Here is a 16,953-nt window from a genome sequence, read left to right on the forward strand (position 1 = left end):
TCCATGAAGATCCAGATCCCAAGAGGCTGTGAATTCCCATAGCACTGCTCTAACCTGGGTTATTTCATCTGAAAGAGTTGCCTAGGTCTGATGACAAGTTACCTCCCATTAAAACAAGCCAGATGGATGCTGCTAAAACACAGCGGTGCTTTATCAGCATCAGCCTTCCCTACTCGTGTCAACAGATTGTGACGGGTAAATGAAATGTAAAAACGCTTACTGAATCCTGATTTGTTTTTCCACCTCTTAGAGAGAAAAAAAACGGAAAGGGAAGGGGGACCAGGGGCAAATGCACCTGGGAAGAGGGCTGGGCCAGTCAAGGGAGGAAAAGAAATTTGCTGAAAGGCAGAAGGACCATTAGAGACCAGCTGGAGCAGCAAGGAGAGCCCAGGCAAGGGCACGAGGAGGGTGGCATTTACCTACAATCCAAGGCAGCTCAGGAGAGAGGTCTTCACACCCGGGCACGGCAACTGTCACAACACAATGCAACTACCAGCAGACGTGAAGAAATAAAGGTGAAAAGAAGAGCACGCACACACAGACACAAAAAGAAAAAAATAATCAATGGGGAAATTAAAATCAAGTAAAAATAGGAATACAAACAAAAAAAATACAAAGCAAAAAAAGCTCCAAAAGAAAAAGCACTGACCAGCTCTTAAGAACTCTTGAAACCAACATTTTCAACTTAAAAAAAGTAAGTAAACAAAATTATACATCCAGATAACAAAAATAAATACGGAGACAGTGGCATCACAATGGCAGCAGTGGAAGAAGGAAGCGGAGGAGGAGGTACCTGTACATGGGGACAGTGACGGTGCGTTCGTAGTACTGCCAGGTGGAGTGCAGGTCTGTCCGGGCCAGGTTGGTGGCATAAAATCTCCAAGCCGCCTGCAAGAGGAGACAATGGGATGGTGGACTCAGGCATAACCCCGAGCTCTACCCTGGGTTGTACAACCCCCAACCAACACTGAGTCATAAGAACCACAGAAGGGTTTGGGTTGGAAGGGACCTCAAAGCCCACCCAGTCCCACCCCTGCCATGGGCAGGGACACCTCCCACTGGATCCAGTTCCTGCAAGCCCCATCCAGCCTGGCCTTGAACCCCTCCAGGGATGAGGCAGCCACTGCTCTGGGCAACCTGGGCCAGGGCCTCCCACCCTCACAGCAAAACATTTCTTTCTAATTTCAATCTCCTCTCCTTCATCTGAAAACCGTTCCCCCTCATCCCATCCCTGCCCTCCCTGTTCAAGAGCCCCTCCCCAGCTTTCCTGCAGCCCCTTTCAGTGCTGGAAGCTGCTCTAAGGTCTCCTCAGTGCCTTTCCTTCTCCAGGCTCAACAATCCCAACTCTCTCAGCCTGTGCTCCCTCTGTTTTCCGTAGGACAGGTCATACATTCTGCCTTTTACTTGATTTGATACGTGACAGATTTAAGGTGCTACCATGATACTCCTGACCACATCAACTCAGCTAAAAATGCTGTGGGTACCAGGCGCTCACTGTCAGGGTGAGGTCAGTTATCAATCGCGTGTTGTTGCCCATTAGGAAGCTAAAAAACTCAGAGACGGAGTCACTGGGGAATGTAAAATGGCTCTAATTTCAAATCACCAAGGCCAGCCTTCTGTGCAGACATCTGTTATTGTGAAGAAAATGCTCCCAATTGTGACTTTATATCAGTATAAATATTCTCTTTGGGGAAAAAAAAAAAGTTTGGTTAAAACAGGCTGTCCTAATGCATTTGCCTTGCTGCGCTGGGCTGGATTTTGTTCTTTTTCTCCCCCAGATTGCCTACCACATATGCTATTTTCCCATGGCTGATTTCCTGGCATTTACTCCCAGACGAGACCAGTCACCAGCTGCTGTCTCGCATCCGACACACATGGCCTCAATTTTTCACCTGCCTGTCTCCCCCTCAACTTCTAGAAGTCTACTAAGCCCCCCCCAAATCAGGCCAACGTAACCCCAAGGCTCCTTGGATGTGGATCCACACCTGAATCAGGCCCGCTGCTGGGTTTCGCCTCTTCTCAAAGTGTTTTTGTCGATGTTGCTCTTGAACCTTCAGAGCAAACCCAGAACCCAAGATACCCTGGGGAAGAGAATGAATGTTTGCACTTAGCAAGGCATTAGGTACATATTCACTAAGAAATTGCAGCCAGTTTTAACTCCAACAATTTGTTCTGGCTCACTTTTCACTGATAATGTATAGGGGAAGGGAAGAGAAGCCTCCATCCAAGGCAGCCCTAGCAGCCACGCTCCCCACGTAGGGGCAGGAGGAGGGAGAGGGGTTTGCCAGCACTGACTGGAATTGCTGCTTTTACCAAAATACCTCCAGCTGGCTGATAAAATACAAAATAACCACACCATGCTGGTGTTTCACAACTTGTCCCCAACCAGAGAAATCGGATCCAAGCACCACACTGAAATGCACTGCAGAAGGGACAAGGGAACCCACTGAGTAATCACCCCTGTGAACAGCCCTTTGCAGGCAAGGAAAGGGTTTCACTACAATAAATCTCCGTGCAGTGCCAAATATAGAGTTTCCATCCCATTCACACATCCACACAGTGCTAGAGTATTGGATATTCAGTCATGGTTTCCCCTCTTCACCCCTTTTTTTGACTCAAAAGTCATGGAGTGTTGCAGTCAGGAGGTGTCTGGGTGTATCCTACTGCTGGATGTAGCTGTTGTGTTGCCACCAGCTCCAGGGCCGGAGGACAAAGCACAAGCAGATCTCAACCCCCCTCCCAGGGAGACGCTGCAGCCTCAGCTTACGGCAGGAAGAGCGAAGAAGGAAACGCCAATGAGTGTGAACGTAGCTGCCAGCAGCCGCCCATTCCAGGTCTGTGGGTACTTGTCTCCGTAGCCGATGGTAGTGAGAGTAATCTGCAGGGAGGAGATGACCATACAGCTCTGGGTCAGACAGCCTTAAAACGAAAACAACACAGCCAGAAGTCCCATAATACCACAGTGGGACACCGGGGACCAAGTTGAGGTGCAGCTCAAGCACCTGGGAGGATGCCAGTTGATGGGGAAGGCACCTCCATGGGAAGCGGTAAAGCTCTGACACTCAGGACAGCTCTGCCACCCTTCCTGCTCGACACACTGAGTTATCACACCAGTTGGGAGCATTTTCTTGCCTTTAGCTGACACAGAGATGCCATCTGGTGCAGAGGCTTGCGGCAGATCGGAGCCTCCCCCGGGAGATGGGGTTGTGCCTTCGGCAGGGGAAGCAAATTGCCACAGTTCCCGCGAACTCCCTTTTGGCAGCTCACTAAAGAAGGCACGGCTATTTTCATGCAAGAAGATCTCATCTTGCTTATTCCTAATCTTCCCAGCAGTGCTTGTTAGAACCGCAGCATTACAGAAAGGTTTGAGTTGAAAGGGATCTCAAAGCCCACCCAGTCACACCCCCAGCTATGGGCAGGGACACCTCCCACTGGATCAGGGGCTCCAAGCTCCATCCAACCTGGCCTTGAACCCCTCCAGGGATGGGGCAGCCACCCCTGCTCTGAGCAACCTGGGCCAGGGCCTCCCCACCCTCACAGCAAAACCATTTCCCCTCACCCTATCCCTGCCCTCCCTGATAAAGAGCCCCTCTTCAGCTTTCCTGGAGCCCCTTTTCATACTGGAAGCTGCTCTAAGGTCTCCCTGGAGCCTTCTCTTCTCCAGGATGAACAACCCCAACTCTCTCAGCCCGGTCTCCCTTCCTATTTAAAAACAGCACATTAGGTCAACAGGATCAATTACAGCTGCTTCATACAATATAATTAAAGGATGTTTTCTCCCCTCCTCATTATTATTGCAATGCACCAAGAAAGCATTGGCAAGCTGCTGCCTGTGTTTTGGGGAAGGAGCTGAGAGATTTGTAGGAGATAAAGAATCTCCTGAACTCCAAACCTAAGGAAAAGATGCATTTTCCCACTAGCAGGAAAAAGGCTGGGTATCCCGAGGATCTGGAGAGCCTGGCACTGGCAGGGAGAGATGGTCTGATGAGGAATATCTTTTTTGAGACATTTGCCCAGTGGATCCTAATGGTCCCCGTCCCATAGCTTCCACAGACAGAGCTGGCCCCAGGGATGGGAGCTGACACCATGCTGATATGGCCTTGGAAACCTCATGCATTCAGCTTAGAATAAAATCACTTTTACACAAATGGAAGCGTGATCCCAAAGCACTGCTTAATTGGACCCACTAAAAGCCCTATCAATTAGATGTCATTTTGACAAAGCAGATAGAAAATGCATCTACATAGTGATTCCTCACTGAAACACAAAGTCGAAGCAATGCTTTCTCCATGATCACTGCGAAGTTGGTTTAAAATTCTTTTATACTTTATACAGACAACTACAAGAACCGGTTCCACTTGGATCAGACCAAGGGATGAGTTTCTAAACCTGAAATCTGACTTACTTTACCCATCTCTCAACATCTCTCTGTACTGGACCTATGAGTTGGACAATGAGAAAACCTATTTATTTATTTTAATGAAGCTCAGGTTTTACTCTGAGCTCCTCAGTGGCAAAACAGCCTGGTGCACCTCCACATCCTAAAACAGAGGAGAGAGTAGCGATGCTCTGCCAACAGCTCTCTCAGCTTGGCAAGCAGGAGGGATAAATCTTGCACATGGTTCATCCAAGACTGAGCTCTGATCTCAGCTGTCACTTTTTCCTCATTGTTTATTTTCTAGTTATGTCAAACTGGGCTTTGTTTTTATTTTCTGTCACAACCAAGGAGCCTTGAAAAGCAATTTAATGCTTCTTTCCCTTTGTTGGAACACAGGAGCTGCTTGATCAGCCGATTCCTCCCCAAGCCTGTTACTGGGATTTGATCACATCTGGGATTTTCATTACATGCTTTGTAATCAAGGCCAAACCAGCGCTACAGCGTCGGAGCAGAAGAACAATAATGCAAGAAGATTAGAACGTCATTAATTCCCTCTTTGTTAATCGGGTAATCCAATAATTCACATGCACACGCACATGCAGAGCAAACTAAAAGTATTGCCCTTTCCTCTTTTGTCAGCAGAGCCGTGAAAGGGGAGCGCTTTCAGCACTAAAGTCTTTCTGGTACTTAGACCCTATTAATTTTAGAACATTTATTCCAGCGTGTTTAAGAGCGTGTTGCCCAAGCACAATTTTAAATAACGAAAAGGTGGCAATAATTGTCAAAAGTCCAGAGGAGGCCCCAGAGATAATCTGAGGGCTGGAGCACCTACCACACGAGGACAGGGTGAGAGAGCTGGGGTGGTTCAGCCTGGAGAAGAGAAGGCTCCAGGGAGACCTTACAGCAGCTTCCAGTACAGAAAGGGGCTCCAGGAAAGCTGGGGAGGGGCTCTTGATCAGGGAGGGCAGGGATAGGATGAGGAGGAACGGTTTTAAGCTGAAAGAAGGGAGATTGAGATGAGATCTTAGGGAGAAATGTTTTTCCTGTGAGGGTGGGGAGGCCCTGGCCCAGGCTGCCCAGAGCAGTGGTGGCTGCCCCATCCCTGGAGGGGTTCAAGGCCAGGTTGGATGGGACTTGGAGCAACCAGATCCCGTGGGACATGTCCCTGCTCCTGGCAGAGGGTGGAACTGGGTGGGCTTTGAGGTCCCTTCCAACTCAAACCATTCTGTGAAAACAATGATCACCCCATAGCCTGAGGTCTGCCTGACCTGCCTCTACTGTTGCAACAGAGCTAGATCCCCAGATTGAAAGCACGCCACGAGTTCCCATTTTCTTTACCACTCCAGGTAATTCATGAAAGGTGATCCCTTAACATTTTCTACGAGGTTTATTTAAGAAAAAGAGCTATATGGAGTAGCCTGAAGCCATTTAATAAAAACATTAACTAAGCACTCCGTAAGTAGATTCCTCACATAAGTGATAGAAGATGGAGGATTAATGGACATTTTATTTTAACAACCAGCAACTGTTCAAGGAAATTCACTTACCAGACCCCACCAGAGTGCATCTGCGTACGTATCAAAGTGCTCATTTTCTCCTTTCTCGGCCAAGTAGACCAGGAAAGAGGCCAGAATGAGGCACAGGAAGCCAATGTACCAGGCAGTAATCAGCTCCTGCAAGATCATTAAGGGATAGAAGAGAATTATTGCAGTCCTGGTCTGCATCTCCAAAAGCTGAGTTACTCGTGGTTGGATCTGAACTTTCCCTGCCTTTGTTTAAGCTTTGGAGCTTCGGTTGGAGATCAGTAGTGCAACTTTTTGAGATGGGAACATGTACTGGTGGTGGCCCTGAAAGGCACATGGGGCAATCCCCATCCTGAAGACCCCGTCATCTAAACAGATCCAGTAAAGGGAAAAGGAAACAGCACCAGTCAGTATTTCAAAATGTGGAATTGAGACTTAGAAAAAAAAACCCACCTCATTTCCCCAACTCACACAAGCACACAAGAAAGTGGAATTAAAACTGAAATGGGAACACAAAATCCCTGATGGATCTGCTTCGGGCAAGTCCCTTCCACTAACTCTGGAGAAGCTGCCAAGCTGGAGTCTGGGTACAACACCCTAGTTTCAAGGATGTTTTTAATTCAGAATTCACAGGGAGGGTTATTTCTGGATGAAGTTAATACAAGGGTGGGCAAAAGTGACCTTCAAATTCCCTATGGTCTTTGCACAGCTCTGGATAAGCTGGCTAAGCTTTTCAGGGGAAAAAAGTGCAGGAGCCACGAGAAACATAAAATTCATAAATTTCAGCAGCAGGAAACAAAAAAATGATCAGTAAACTCTTCCCAAAGCGAAGAAAGGCCAAGGAGCCTTACACTGGGGATCAGTTCTGTGATTGGCCTGTGATCTCATATTGGGAAGAGGAACTCAGCACAATAATTGTGTCTGCAAGAGGCGGCTGCTGGCAGGATGAGCTTTCAGAAATGCATCTGCTTTGAAGCGTGCATCTTTGTCAAAAAGCTCACAGCACCACCTGTGCTTAAAGAGGCTACTGGCTAATTGCTAACTCTTTGAAATGAGCTGTATCAGTGTGCAGGTGTTCTCCATTCAAGATATTCCCTGCAAACATCTAGACATCACTCCCTTCTCTCCTTTACCAGTTGAGGAGCTCCACCAGACCTTGTGTCTCTGACTTTGCATTGCTCCCCATGTTACCTACAGCATCCTTACAATCTCCCCAGGCCTGGTAGATGTTTGGGGTGAAGAACTGAACCAAAGCAGTGTCTCTGGCCATGGCAACATGAAGGACTCCTCAACACCCTTTCTTCAGACTGACTTACCTTACTGTGTGCGTAGACCACAGAGCCCAGGAGCTTCCAGGTGCCGCCTCGCCGGTCCATGCGGATCATGCGCAGGATCTGCAGGAACCTCAGGCTCCTGAGTGCTGAGGTGGCAAAGACGTTCCCTTGGGACCCTGCTGCCAGCACGGCGATGGACGCGATCAGCACCATGATGTCTGCACAAACAGAGAGCATTGAGAGCTGAAGAAATGGTGCTGGACCACTCCCAAATGGGATGGCACTCCTACTGCTGCTGGCAGAAGGCTGCGTGTGAAAAGGACCTTGTTATCAGTTTTATCTTCTGCTGAAAGGACATAGCATAAACCTTAACCTGGATGAAAGGAGCCACTACACACTTTATAAAAACATCCTAGTTTCCTCCTCCACACTCATCGTACCCATAGAAACTGTGTCAAATACTGCAAAGCCTGAATTCTGATATGATTCAGTGTTAACGCTGCTAAACTGAATTAAGCCCTTGCAAAATGCATGCCCCTTTTTAATCAGCTCTGAGCCAGAGCTTTCTAGAGGTGTGAATTCCCCCATCTAAATTGGGAATGAAAACCTAGAGGTCTACTATAGCAACCCTACGGCGCTCCCGGACAAAGAAAGGCCAAGAAAGGCCTTGCTCTATATCTCTCCAATTCAAAGATCCTGTAAACCTCCCTCTTCCCTAGTTTTCTATGCAAATTTTTGCGTGCTTTTCTGCGGGATAAGTAAAAAACCTGCACATGACCATTGCCAGCTCCCAGACATTTGAAAACAGGCTCCATAGTGAATGGCACGGCCTCTCTGCCCACTGCTTACCCCGTCAAAAATAACGGCTGTGCACAGATGGCCCCTTTCACAAGGGGATCACCAAGTGCTTCACAAACTAGAATTAATTAAGTCTCAGAACTCCCTTGTGAGGCAGCTCAGCAGCACCAGGGAAGGCAACGTGAGACACAGAGTTTCAATGACCTGTGAGTGCTTCAGTGTCCAGATTGGATACAGGATCTCAGGATGCCAGCTCCAATGCTCAGCTTCTCCCAGCTAAAGCCCCTTTCCGTGGCTGTGGGCAGCTGTCAACAATGCCTGGGGTACACAGGGGTCTGGGGTGGACCTCATGAATAACAAAATCCATATCCATAGATTATGACTTCTGCCTCTGCGCTTTTTCCCTTCTCAAGGCGACCATGAGGCAGCTGAGGATCAACCCCCAAAATGCATGCAAGAAACCAAAGCACTGTGCAAGCAAGTGCTTACAATAGGGATTTGGGGTCTGGAATTCCCATGCAGGGAGAGGCAGGTCTTACCAATGACGCAGAAAGGCTTGCGGGCAAATTTTAACCTTCCCCTCCAGCCCCGGTATCGGCAGCAGCAGCCAGCAGCCCAGATCCTCACGAAGTATTCAACCCCAAACACCACGATGGTGACAATTTCCTGCAAGGGAGACAATGCTGTCAGTTGAGAAAGAAGTGTGATGGGGAGCATGCTCTGGAATCACGTATGAAGCCATAATCTAAACTCTGCACAGCTCAAAAATACCCCACAGAGCTGTCTGCGGTGACAATTGCTAAATAGAGTGCTCAGGCTTGAAAGACAGCCAGATATTTGCTGTTGTGTTTTCCCTCACCCTTCCCTGGGGTGGTGAGATGCACTGAATGTTGTAGGCTGTGAAGTAGAGTTTTACACCTTCCTATATTGTATTTATGCCCCCCATCACAGGACTGGTAAGAACATGCTTATCTCCCTACCATTAGTCTCCACGACTTGACTAGGATAATGCTGAGCAGCTTAGAGAAGACCACAGATGGGAATCACTGGCTTCTCCATCCCAGGACTCTTCACGAGGGATTTGAGCTTCTTCCCTAGAAAATTGGACTGGTTGAACCTGTGAGCTGGGCTATCTGGTACAAGGGTGATGGAGATTCTCTATTCCTTGATGCCAAGCGATCACATAGTGCTGTGCATCACAGCTCTTTCCATCAGTACCCGAATACTCTATGAGTGCTCCCTTCCCTCCAGCTTCACTACCAGTGGCATTTGCCTCAGCTTCCTCAAGTGTCAAACTTGATAAGGCCCTAATTAGTCTGCCCAGTATCTCATTTCAATCTCCCCTGTTTCAACTGAAAACCATTCCTTTTTGTCCCTTCCTTGGCCTCGCTGATCACGAGTCCCATGAGTTCTTGTGTGGTTTTGACTTTGTTTTAATACCTCACTGATGGCTTCATTTGGATGTAATTAAGCCCTAACTTACCAGGATGTAAAGAGCCCCTTCTGAGCTGTTCTGGTACTCATCGATGGTCGAGAAGACAGAAAGCACCAGGCAGGAGAAAACAAGTAGAAAACTGTATAACACAAACATGAAAAACAGAAAAGAGAGAGAGGGAACATCAGTCCTCAGAGCAGGAGTTTCCTCCGTCTGCTCAAACAAGCCCAGAGAGCATTTTTGTACACAATCACTGTTCTTCTACTACCACACCGTGTACAAAGAACAAATTCCTTGGTTTTAATAACTGAAGGGTTGTGCAAGGAGGGACCCACTGGACTGCTCCCAGTTCAGCTAGTGCCAATTCAGTTCCTCTCCCAGCAGCAATATAGCCCCTCATATTATTTCCCCAAGGAACCGTCAGCTCTTACTGCAATTTGCTTCCAACAAGCAAGCAAACAAGCAGGGAAATTCTCATTTATTAATGTGGCAGCAGGTGACCGCACCAGCTAACGAGCAGGAGCCAAAGAAAACTCCACTGATGCTCTCCTTACACATTTGCATCCACAAAAGCTTACACAGGAGTGGGACTACATTTCCCATCCTTGCCAGGGTAGAACATTTCGGGTGGATTTAATGTTCCTTCTTTAAGCAGGTACTCCAGATTAACTCTTTACTGCCTGGAAAGGCTGGCAACTTCCCAGATTTGCTATAGCATTACTAGGAGGAAGATGATCTTTTGTAGTGAGACATGGGACATGGCAGAGGTCTGATCCAGCCTAAGGGACATGATCTTGGTGCTATTAGCACCTTAGGATGCAGACAAAGTACTTTGTCATCAAGGAGGGAGCTGGGCTGGCCTCTTCATCCCAGCCCTGCAGGGACTTGAAGGAGACACAGCCTGCCAGGAGCTGGAGCTTTGATATCAGCCTCTTTTATTTGCCTTGAAAATGACAGGGGATTTTCAGAACCCTCTTACAGTATGCATCCAGGTCTCTTTTACATCTCCTTCTATGTGATGTCTCAAAAGCAGCCTCAGAAGTGCCATCCCACCCCATCACATCCATAGGCTGTCACCAACAAAACTGCCCCCTCTCTGCTTTTCATGAGTGCTGGGTGCACTAATGCAAACCAAAACACACAAAATGAATAAGTCTTCTGAGACTGGACGTCTGAGTTTGCAGCTACAGAGGTGTCCTGGCATCTGCACATGGATGGAGAAGGTTTCCACCAGCCCACAACGCCCACTGCTTGCTCCAGCAAAAGGAAGGAAATTAATTTACTAAAGATCGATTTACTGATATAATAAAGCAGGTTGGTGCAGGGAGAAACTAAAAGCTGCATTCTTTAAAAACATTAAATAATTCATCTGTCTGGCATTGTCTCACATTCCTACAAACTGCACATTGAATATTTATAAGCTACGGTTCAGCTGGTGAGTGCAGTTCTTCTTCACACAAAGAAAAGAAGTTTCACACCACTGGGTCGTGCTTGTGGCTTTGCAATGACCATTACTGTCACAGGAACAAGTAAAAATAGGGTGATTTGCAGTACTTGTTTGAACCAGAGGCTGAAATGTCCCTGCCTGCTGGAGGTAAGGGACCTTCAGAGCCATCTCAGCCACAGCAGAGCTCTGTGAGCAGGAAGACGTATTCAGTGCAGACCAGATAAGAACACTTGCCTCATTTCTCATAGAAAATTTCCTCTTCTCACGCCACATCTGGTACCTGGAGACTTGAACCAAGCTCAAGAAAACACCCTTTGCAATCCCACTCACAATGTCCCTTCTTTACGCCTTCTCTGGGTCTTACTTACAATATTTTTCTCCCCAGACCAGGATTTTAAAAACTCTTGCCACAAACAAGTCTACCATCACCTGCCCTGCAGCTGAAAGGACTCCATCCACCCCTGCGTCCTCTGAGCTGTGTGGGCTACACCTGAGACCTGGAGATGGATCCTGCTCTGCTCACACCACAGCAGGGGAGAGCAGAATGAAGCCATGGTCAAAGGATGAGTCCTGACAGGGACAAAGGCCATGAGAAAGAGTATTGCTGTACATTAAATTTCTCACTAGACAGGTACTCATGGGAGCGAAGAAAGAACAGAAATATAATGTTATCCTTTTGAATCCCAAGGGTGGGTTGTGCAAGCAGTGGTTAAATGGGGAGAGCCAGGGCAGCTCCAGGTGCTGCTGGGCAATGGGATGTCCAGGTGCTGTTTCTTCCCTTCCCCCGGCCATTGCTGCAGCCTCATCCTCAGCCTCTCCATTCCCTCACCTCTCTGGGGCCAGCTCAGTGCTGCTGTAATTTCAGCTCTGCACTCCCCAGGGCTCTCATTGCCAGGGAGACCCGATGCTGGCTTGCAGGGCCAGCATTAATTACAGCGCATGGGAGGCAGCAGGGAAGGCACCAGCTTCTTCAACGAAGCATGGGAGCTCCATGGCCAAATCCCACGTGGACCAGAAACTGCCGCTCTCTCAATCCCAATGGATTTAGCCACCAGGTATGGAACAGTCCTGCCACCAAGGGATGCAGGCATTGGTTCATCACAGGGTGAGCTGCATCAGCACCCCAAAATACCTCCACAGGGATGCACAGCTGGTCTGCTTGAGACTGTAGTCCACAAACCTCTGAGAAGCTGTCAAAGCAGCCTATGAGAACGAAACCTTTCTGCAAAGAAACTGAATTCAGGTGGTTGGGGTCTGTATGGTTCCTGGAAGGCTTTGAAGGAGCTACAGACCCCTGTGCATAAAGGAGTGGAAGAGGAAGGCTGAGAGGTGTGTCCACACCAGAGATGATGTGCATCCTGAGCTCCCACGGAGGGAGGGCAGTGAGGAACACAGAGGCTGACTCTGCTTTAGTTTTACCTAATCTACGCAGACAGCACAGGAAAGGGCTCCTGATGATAATGGATAGCTAGGGATAGGGAAACAGGCCAACAAATAGCACAGAGGTTGGGAGGAATCTAATTTTTAAAGCTACACATCTAATAAAGCGAATTATGTCTGCAGTCTGACTCTGGGTAACGTTAATGTGCAATAAGGAACGTTAATTATGTCCCTTCTAATGATTTTTACATTAAAGATGCCAATTCTGCTTAGAGCTTTGGAGAAGACAATATCCTCCTCCCAAGGAGGCAGGAGCTGCATCTTCCACAATACACAGCTGGAGCCTTTCCCAAACCCAGGCCAGGATGCAAAGGGCAGCATGTGGTTTTGCATCATCTTCTCCATGGAGTGATGACACAGAGGAAGTTGGCTCCAAACTCCTGGAGCAGGACACCTCATGTCACCGCATCTTCTCACCCACTATCCAGTCCAAGAGATCCTCAGGACTTTTTGTTGCTCCGGCATCCCCTACGCCCCTTGTTCAAGCTCAGCCAAGACTCAGCTCTGCAAATCTGACTGCTGCTAATACTAATAAATCCAAAGTCCTCCAAAGTCAGGCTTTACATCCAAAGGTTATGTTGACTTAAAACACCTGCACAAGCTTCTTAATACAATTTATAAATCCCAGCACTAAATCTGCATATCCAGATTTCAGCCCCATGACAACCATAGAAAAAGAAATAGCTGAACTCCCCTCAGATAGAAAATACTTTAAATTGCTTGAAATAGGGAAAATTGTCTTTTTCTTCTCTTTCTTTTCTCAGTAAAAGCCTATCATAGAAACACCATAAAGCTTTCAGGTTAATCATCTAATTTGCCTTCCAAAAGAAATCCCCTTGGATTTCCCCCCCACACAACTATTTACATAAGAATTTTCAAAGACTCAAATGTATTCCTGAAATACTTGTATTCACATATCCTTCCCTGACACATGAAAACATTGGGCTTACTCTGATGGAGAACAATGGAATAATTAGCAACTGGATTCCTGGATGCGATGGAGATAGATGCAATACAAGGAGGTGGCACAAGCTTGTAACAAGGCACTCGGCTCGTTACACGCTTCACTGGCTTTCCCTGGAATTGGGAAAGGGAATTAACAATTTGTTTAATTAGAAAGAGGAAAGCTAGAAAGGAAGGAGTATTTTATTACAGGCATTTGAGAGCTGCACAATGGAAAACAGCCTAAAACATTTAAAATACTTCAAAATTGCTTTGGGTATGTAAACAAGGTGCTGATAATTGTGCTAAAATAAACCCCAAATGGGCAATCCATCAGTAATCCCAGCAAGCCATTTGCTGTGGTCTCTGGAAAACACTGGCTTTTGGCTATCTAAAACTTCAATGTAAATCAAAGGCTGTGAAAATGCAGCAATGACAATAAACCAAGGTGAAAGAACATCCACACCAAAGAGAAATGAGATTGCCAAATGCCTTCCCACACTCCGAGTGCCTCATAATCAGAACTATTTACAGCTCAGTTTAAATCTCCAGTGAATCAGAAGCGTAATTCTGATAATGCCATGACTTTTCCAGCGATAAAGTAGCCTTCGTATTGCACCTACCCTTAACCAGGAGCATCCGTCATCTTTATTCATGTAAACAACGCTCTGCGATTTGCAACCCAGCTATTCATTTTCAAGGCTAAACACGAGCCTAAATGCCTCACTCTGGCTTTCCACATCCCTCAGCCTCAGCCAAAATCATCTCCCAAGGCGACTTCTGTCACTAGCAGAGCTGAAAATAGAAGCGGGGAGTCCTGCCTTGCGGTCCTGTGCCTTAATAAACGCTCTCCTTTCCAGATATAGCTCCCGATGGTGTCTCATTCCTGGCAGGTTCAGCCGTACCCAGCCTCGTCCTCTCACTCGAGCCCAGCAGGGATCTTGCTCCTTGGAGGAGCCTGGAGGCACCCACACAGGCAGAAAACATTGTTTATGGGCACCACACAGGCTGGTGCCAAGGCAGGGATTCTCATGGCTTATCAACTTTTTAATAAATCTGTAGCAAAGAATCATAAAATCATAAAATGAGTTGGAAGAGACCCACCGGATCATCGAGTCCAACCATTCCTATCAAACACAACATTCCTATCAAAGACAACATAAAGAGCTCCTGGGCCTTCTCAGGGTCCCCGTAAGAAGCATCGTGTTCATACAAAGACGCAAAATGCACTAAGGATGGTGATGCAAAATGTCCAAGGGAGCGTCACCAGAGGACCAACGCAGTGTCCTGGAGGAGGCTGTAGTGCGGGTAGCAAGGCTGCATTAAATGGTGCTCCAGGAGGTCGGTAATAACACAGAGGATTAATCAGGCTACAGAGAAACAGGTCTTAGAGCCCCAAAAACCATGTCAGAGAGATGGCACCGGGATGGAAAGGGAAACAAGAGGGTTTACTTTCCCAGTCAGCCCCATTGCACCCCCACCACCCGCAAACCTCAGGACGTGCCCTCGGTCCCTGTGCACGGACGCAGCAAACCTGCCCTCCTTGCTGCGTGACAGCAAAGTGGCAAAAAAGGGAGATGGTTCTCTTGTAGATCAAGTTTTCTGGGGTGTTCTTCAGCCACGCAGTCAGGAGCGATGCTGGCTGAGCACCGTGCCCTGCTTCTGTGCTACAGCTCCCCTTGCAGCTATTGAACCACATCTACATCCCAGGGAAGCAGCGGGGGATGAGATCTCAGGTTTGTCAGGAAGGTCATTTTCTGCTTTATGGGCAGAAAAGGAGCATTCACAAATCCCTTACGGCAAACCGAGATAAAAAGGAATAGGTACCCACAGCTTTACTGTATGGGCACAAGTCACAAAACTTCTCTTCCTCACCCTTCTCTCTATTTTGGCAGCACATTTCTCAGTTAGAGAAAGGGCAGGATATAGGTTCACACATATTTTCTCTAACATCCATCACTTTCAAAATCAGTTCTCCCTCCCAGAGCTCCCCCAGCCTTTCCCTCGTGCTTCTACAGGAGTCAAGAGGCAGAAATGGCATCATCTTCCCCGAGCTCCCAGAGCCACAGTCACAACCTGAACCCATAAAATGCAAGAATTTGAGCAGAAATGAGTTTTGCATGACTTATCTTGCCCCTAGACAATGCTTTGCTGGACTATCTCCACACTTACAAGCAAGAGTGAGCTTAAGAGCTTTCCTGGACTGAAGCCTCTAAGAACCAAAGATGCCTGGAAATGACAGGGAATGGAGATTAATATTTGAACACTTACAGTGGGAAAATGGGTTAAATTTAAGGAATCGGTTGTTTGTTTTACAGGCTGGCTCTGATCATTTAACTTACCCTGAGATGAGTAAAACCCTTATTAATAATAATCACCGCATGCAAAGTTCTAGCGCAAACGCTCCTCTTTGTGCTCATCTAACATGAATCACTGGGAAATGCTTGTCTGTGTATTCTCCTCACCCTGCGCACGCAGGCTCAGAGGAGCCAGATGTCTGAAGGAAAATCCAAAGCATTAATGAAGCCCCAGCACCTGCCAGAATCGCCCCTCGCTGCTGCGATTCAGCACTGGGGGGTTTATTATAAAAACTCGGTGGGGAGAAACATCTTCACGCAGCTGCAGAAACAGCTCACGGGACAGAACCCTGAAGACAACGGTGCAATTACAGTGCACTGAAAGGTCAATTAAGAGTATAAAATATTGGACATCTAAGTAATTCTTAAAATGTCTGTGCAGGCATTTACTCAGAGCACGTTCATTGATTTTAATGTGAGGGAAAGTTGCTGTCTCATGCAATACCCGTATTATTCAGATTGAAATCTGAGCGCTGCCGCTGTTTCATCCCACAGGGTATTCCCCTTAAAGAGTTTCTCCTTCCTCCCTGCCTCTGAAAAATCATTATTTGCGAGTACAGGAATACAAGCCTTCCTAATCTAACCTTTATCTGTGTATGAAGATGAAGTTATTTCCGTTCCTTAAGGGCAAAGCCCTGCTTTTCTGCAACACCTCAGAAAAAAGAATAAATTGATTTAAGAAGCCAAGGGCTTTGCTGCGTGGTTGGAACATCCAGAAATAAAAAAAACCTCTTGCTGAGCTCAAGCTCCTTTCCCTGACCTGGACAAGTCACTTGACCTGACTTAACTGAGCTCTAAAAGTGGGTTAAAAGCAAGATGTCCCTGTAAAATGTAATGCTGCATCTCATCTAAACATCCCTCCAGGGAATGGGATATACAAAAATAGGCTCTGGTCTAATTGCAGATAGGAAGATCGTTTCAAAATGTGCAGGGCTGGTTCCTGCTGCAGACAGGAATAGTAGCTGGTTTTTCAAAGGTCTGTCCCAGAATCAGCGATTCAGCTGCAGGCCGAGGTTTCCTGCCTGCGAAGGACAAACTCTGTCTTGCTGAACTCCCTTAGCTTTGCTCCCCATCTCTGAGTTTGCACTGGTTATAGAGCACCAAGAATTACAGCATCTTTAAAAGATGAGAATATCTGCAGGGAGCTGCCAAAACAGAGGCTTGGTGGTTCCCAACAGCCACATGAACAATCTCAGAGCCACAGTAGGCAATTAAAGGGCTCAAAATCCTTAGCCTGACTTAAATCTTACCTTCCCCATGCCTCAAGCCCACGATTTATACTTCTGTAAAGGCAGGAGCGCAGAGTTGTGCTCCCAGGCTGCCTCCCAGCTAACAGCAAAGAAGGACGGCCAAGATTTT

General features: G+C 47.3%; 1 protein-coding gene across 2 annotated transcripts in view; it reads right to left on the reverse strand.

Moving 5' to 3' along the window:
• The window catches only part of KCNQ2 (potassium voltage-gated channel subfamily Q member 2), a 65,921-nt gene that overhangs the window by 33,676 nt on the left and 15,292 nt on the right, over positions 1-16,953 (reverse strand). For both annotated transcript variants that reach the window (XM_069871905.1, XM_069871904.1), the window contains exons 2-8: positions 9,457-9,547; positions 8,513-8,639; positions 7,218-7,393; positions 5,926-6,051; positions 2,768-2,878; positions 1,986-2,081; positions 794-888 (exon numbers count right to left, since the gene is read on the reverse strand). In XM_069871905.1, coding sequence (XP_069728006.1) covers positions 794-888; positions 1,986-2,081; positions 2,768-2,878; positions 5,926-6,051; positions 7,218-7,393; positions 8,513-8,639; positions 9,457-9,547 — 822 coding nt within the window. The remainder of the gene's footprint in view (positions 1-793; positions 889-1,985; positions 2,082-2,767; positions 2,879-5,925; positions 6,052-7,217; positions 7,394-8,512; positions 8,640-9,456; positions 9,548-16,953) is intronic.

The sequence above is a fragment of the Phaenicophaeus curvirostris genome, chromosome 18, assembly GCF_032191515.1.
Source record: "Phaenicophaeus curvirostris isolate KB17595 chromosome 18, BPBGC_Pcur_1.0, whole genome shotgun sequence".
Lineage (NCBI taxonomy): Eukaryota > Metazoa > Chordata > Aves > Cuculiformes > Cuculidae > Phaenicophaeus > Phaenicophaeus curvirostris.